General features: G+C 53.6%; 1 protein-coding gene across 1 annotated transcript in view; it reads right to left on the bottom strand.

Moving 5' to 3' along the window:
• Jsrp1 (junctional sarcoplasmic reticulum protein 1) overlaps positions 1 to 2,391 on the bottom strand; it is a 3,795-nt gene extending 1,404 nt beyond the window's left edge. The window contains exons 1-4 of the mRNA XM_005359122.2: positions 2,274 to 2,391; positions 1,947 to 1,984; positions 1,018 to 1,114; positions 767 to 940 (exon numbers count right to left, since the gene is read on the bottom strand). Coding sequence (XP_005359179.1) covers positions 767 to 940; positions 1,018 to 1,114; positions 1,947 to 1,984; positions 2,274 to 2,391 — 427 coding nt within the window. The remainder of the gene's footprint in view (positions 1 to 766; positions 941 to 1,017; positions 1,115 to 1,946; positions 1,985 to 2,273) is intronic.
• Positions 2,392 to 4,817: the final 2,426 nt, after the last annotated feature.

The following is a 4,817-nucleotide window of genomic DNA, read 5'->3' as shown; positions in this document are numbered from 1 at the left end:
CTCCTCCCCTCCCCCTCCTCTCCTCTCCTCTCCTCTCCTCTCTCTTCTCGTCTCTCCTCCTTTCCCCTCCCCTCCCCTCCCCCCTCTCTCTGCATGGGGGCATCTAGCTTGGGGTGGACTATGTAGGTCTCTTCTCTACTGAAGGAGTGAGAACCAGGTTCAGTCTCACATGCCGTCATCCTGGCTGGAGGATGCTGAGACAGGAGGATTGCCATGAGACCCAGGCTAATCTGTGTTATATAAAATGAGCCCTTAACTCAAAAGCAAACAAAAAAAGCCTGGGTTCAGCTCTTGGGAGTTCAAAGCAGGGGGATCAGAGAGGCCAGCCTGGGCTATATAGAAAGCTTGAGGCCAGCCTGGACTATATGAAACTTTGTCTCAAAAAAAAAAAAGTCTGGGCCTGGTGACTCACACCTTTAATTCCAGCACGTGGGAGGGACGCAGAGGCAGGCGAATTTCTCGGAGTCTACAGAGGCCAGCCAGGAATACACAGTGAGACTCTGGCTCAAAATGAATGAATGAATGAATGAATGCCAGTTGAGCCAAGAGCACCCCAAAGGCGGGCTTGGAAGCCTAGGTGTGACCATGCGGCTCACAGGCTATTCCTGGGGTAGGGAGAAACTGGAGCACAATGTTTGTACGAACAGTGGAGTCACTGCCCGCGCAGGGCTGCAGGGAATTGCAGAGAATAAACCCCACCCCTTTGGAGAGGACTCTCACTGTCCCTAACCCTGCGGCAGGCCAATCCCTCCTCTGCAACGCTCACCCTGACAGAGCTGGACAGCCGAGCCCAGCAGTGCCACCAGTGAGGCCAGCACCAGGCACTTGTTGAGCGTCAGGTCTCCCCAAGGCAGGTCGTCCCTGGGCGGTGGTGGTGGCGGCGGGGGCTTCAGGGGAGGGGCAGCCTGCAACTTTCTGCGTGCGGGAACGCTCCGGGGGCCTGCGGAGACAAGCGTTTGGTCTCCTGTGGCTCCTGCCCCCCATCCCCGCCCGCTCGCCCTCCCCGCGCAAACCCACTTGTCCCAGCTTTAGGAATCCCTTTGCCGGTTCCCAGACCCTCCTGGGCCACGAGCTCTTTCTCTGCAGTGCCGGCAGTCACTGGGTCCTGGAGGACCTGTAGGGCGTCAGAGACACGCGGGATATCAGTCCACATTTTCCGGGGAGGAGGCGGGTTGTAGTGACTCATTCTGTAATCTCAACACCCAGGAGGTCGAGACATAAGGAGGGTCTGCAGTTGGATGCCGACCTGGGTTGCGTAGTAAGACTGTCTAAAACTCAAAAGTAGGGAGGGCCCAGGCAAGCAGCTCACTGGGTGCTGGTCCTGCCTCCAAACCTGACAGCCTGCATTTGGTCCTGGGACACCCCCCCCCCCAAGTAAAGGTAAAGGTGAAAACAGATTCAGGGAAGATGGCCTCTGATCCCTTGCTGTACATGTTCACATACACATATAAATAATTATATATATATGTGTGTATGCATATATAGATATGCAGATAAGTACAGATATATACATGTGTATATATACAAATATATAAAAACACAATACATGTATATAAATACATACATACAAATACACATACACACACACATATATATATATACAAATACATTAGAAGTTGGAGAGATGGCTCAGTGGCTACAGTACAGGCAGTTCTCACAGAGAACCCAGCACCCACAGGGCAGCCCACAATCATCTGTAACTCCAGTTCCAGGGGATCCAATGCCCCCTTCTGGTTTCTGAGTTCATCAGATACCCATGTATGCAGGCAAAACGCATAAAAAAATAAAAATTAAATACAAAAAGAAAAAGAAAGAAGGAAGGGAGGGAGGGAGGGAGAAAAGAAGGGAGAGAGGAAGGGAGGGAGGGAGGGAGGGAGCTGGAGAAGAACGGGAGACCACCATTCCTTTAGCTGGCTGTCCGATCGATCGCGGGGCCAGCTACTCACGGGTGTCCAGCGACTAGAGTCGGCCAGCCTGGATGCCCCTGTTGTTGAAACAGATGAAGAATCGAAAGAGCAGGGTATTTACCACCCTGACCAACTCCATCCCACCCCACACCCCCACACCCCCACTCCCCCACACCCCCACACCGAAAGGCAATTTGCAGCTTCCTATGCAAATGACAAGGGACATGGGGCTCAGAGATATGCAGCAGTGTTTCCAACCCAGAACCGAGGAACCAACCCCTAAAGCCGCTTGCTTCAGCCCAGGCTGGGAGATTAAGTGTTGGTCTCCAAAGCGGAGCCACCAGGCTCTTGCATCAGTTGCAGTACCTTGTGCCTTGCCATCTGGCCGTCGGCCTGAGCTTGGCTCCTCCAGTAAGGAGAAATCATCGCTGGGGAGGCAGCTGCCCAGGCCCCCATCCAGATCCTCCAAGCCTCTGGCTGTCATGAAGACTGCAGGATGGGCAGGGAGTCAGGGCATAGTCTTACCTAATCTTCGCCTCTACGGGAGGAATTCATGCTCCTTTCATTTTTTTTTTTTTTATTTTTTTATTTTTTTTGAGACAGGGTTTCTCTGTGTAGCCCTGGCTGTCCTAGAACTCGCTCTGTAGACCAGGCTGATCTCAAACTCACAGAGATCCACCTGCCTCTGCCTCCCGAGTGCTAGGATTAAAGGTGTGAGCCACATGCTGGGCAGAAATTCATACTCTTGCATGACTTCAGCATTTCCTTGGGACCCCTTCCCCATAGCCCAACCATGGGAAGACACCCAGAGTCTATCAGTACAGCAAGGAACAAAACCAAGGCCCCGAGAGGCCCAGAGCTCACCCAGGGCTACACAGGAATGAACCCAAGGCCCATGCTGGAGCCCTGCTCTGCAGAGCCAGCTCAAATTCTCTGAGGCCATAGACTATTTTTATCTGTGTCTCACGCCAGCAGGAGAGGTCAGTCTGGCAGCCCAACCCCTCCCCAGGCTCTTGCTCCCAGTCTAACAGAGTAGGCATCCTAGCGCTGAACCCCCTAGCTGGCCCAGGATTCAGGGGGCTGAAGCCTCAACAGCCCGCCTGGTCTAGCCCTCAGTGTGACAGCGGAGGCAGGGGGCAGACGGGATCTTGAGGGGTTTCCAGTCACGGCACCAGCCTTCTTGCCCCTGTTTTTATAGGACACACAGAGAAACTGGGACGAGGGGCTCTGCTGAGCTGGATGCCAGACACAGGTTTAGTTTATGGGGAGGAGGGGGGCAATCCATGGCCACTGGCTGCCCCCTGTATCTCCACGCCCCGACAGAAATACTTTAAAAACAGGGAGGGTATGAGCCAGCAAGATGGCTCAACAGGTACGAGAGCTTGCAGCCAAACCTGATGATCTGAATTCAATCCTCCAATCACCTCCCTTTGGGGGGGGCGTGGTTTCGAGACAGGGTTTCCCCGTGTAGCACTGGCTGTCCTGGAACTCACTCTCTAGACCAGGCTGGTCTTGAACTCACAGAGATCCGCCTGCCTCTGCCTCCCGAGTGCTGGGATTAAAGGCTAGCCGCGGCCGGGCGCTTCAGCTGGAAGGCAAGGCTGGAGTCCTCGGGTTGTCTTCTGCTGACCACGCGTACCCCTCAGCACATACCTTCACTTGTCCACTTACAAAAACTAAAAATTTTAAAATATCATTTAAAAATGAAATATAAGTAAAACCATAGAAGTTTCCCCTCTTGGGGGAGGGGACCAAAACACAGGTGAGCCCCTCCCTGTATGGGGGGGGTGGTCATCGGAATAGGGGACCCTAGTGGACCTCAGGGATCTCTTACCAAGCTCTAGGAACCACAGCTCTATCCAGGTTCCCCGCAGCCCCTCTTACCCTACAGTCTCCGAGCTGGGCCTGACAAACAAGAAAGCACAAGGACCGGTGGTCTGTGATGGACAGCAACAGATGGCCAGAGACAGCTGCTGGGGACCAATTGGAGAGCGCCAGGGAGCCAGGAGGAGGGCTTTTCACGGGGTCACTGGGAGGGTGGCCGCCACCCACAGCCGCCTCCTGCAATGAACCCGGGGACCTTGTTTGCTGCTCTAGTGTCCGAGGTCGCAGCCCAGTGGCCGCATCTATGACTTTGAGGCTTCTGACGCGTGGCCGGCTTACTCCTGCCCTGAGTTCTAGGCTGACTCAACTACTTTCCAGTGGCTCCCGGTTTCTTTTTAGACTGTTCAATTTAATTTATTTATTTTTGTGGTAATGAGGATTGAATCCAGGACCTCAATCTCTCTGGGGAACTCTGGGCGGGGCTTCACCCTGATCACGCCCCCAGCCCCTCACTGGAGGGATTCAAGGCGGGGCTCCATCCTGACCACGCCTCCACCCCCTCACTGGGGGATTCTAGGCGGGGCTCCATCCTGACCACGCCCCCAGCCCCTCACTGGGGATTCTAGGTAGATATTGTGGGCACAGTGACAGAAAATGTCATCACTAATACAGCAGGGAATGAGGGACTGGAGTCAGGGCTACACCTCCTGAGCCGAAATCATCCTACAGTGACTGGTAAACAGGCTTCTGTGAGGAATCCTAATGCTGGAACAACCCGGTCCAGAACCTGGGTTTCCTTCTGTGCAAAGTGAGATTTCTTCCTAGGTGGTACTGAGATAGAAACGGGATCACTTCCTTAGGGACCGATTTCCTCCAGCGGAAATAGTGCCACCTGCTGGGGGACCTACATTTCTGCATCGCAATGCCTCACGGGACTGAGGATTAGATTGGTGACACATTTTATCCATGACTTTATTATCTGCCTATGTAGTCACTTAGTCAGTCAACAAACACAGCGCAGCGCACCCCAGCAATATGGGAATTACTGTTACCGTTATCAATACTGTAGTTGTTACTTTTTTTTAC

The sequence above is a fragment of the Microtus ochrogaster genome, linkage group LG1 (assembly GCF_000317375.1).
Source record: "Microtus ochrogaster isolate Prairie Vole_2 linkage group LG1, MicOch1.0, whole genome shotgun sequence".
NCBI classification, from domain to species: domain Eukaryota; kingdom Metazoa; phylum Chordata; class Mammalia; order Rodentia; family Cricetidae; genus Microtus; species Microtus ochrogaster.
Note: the sequence above shows the minus strand (reverse complement) of the source record. Positions and strands in the feature narration are given on the sequence as shown.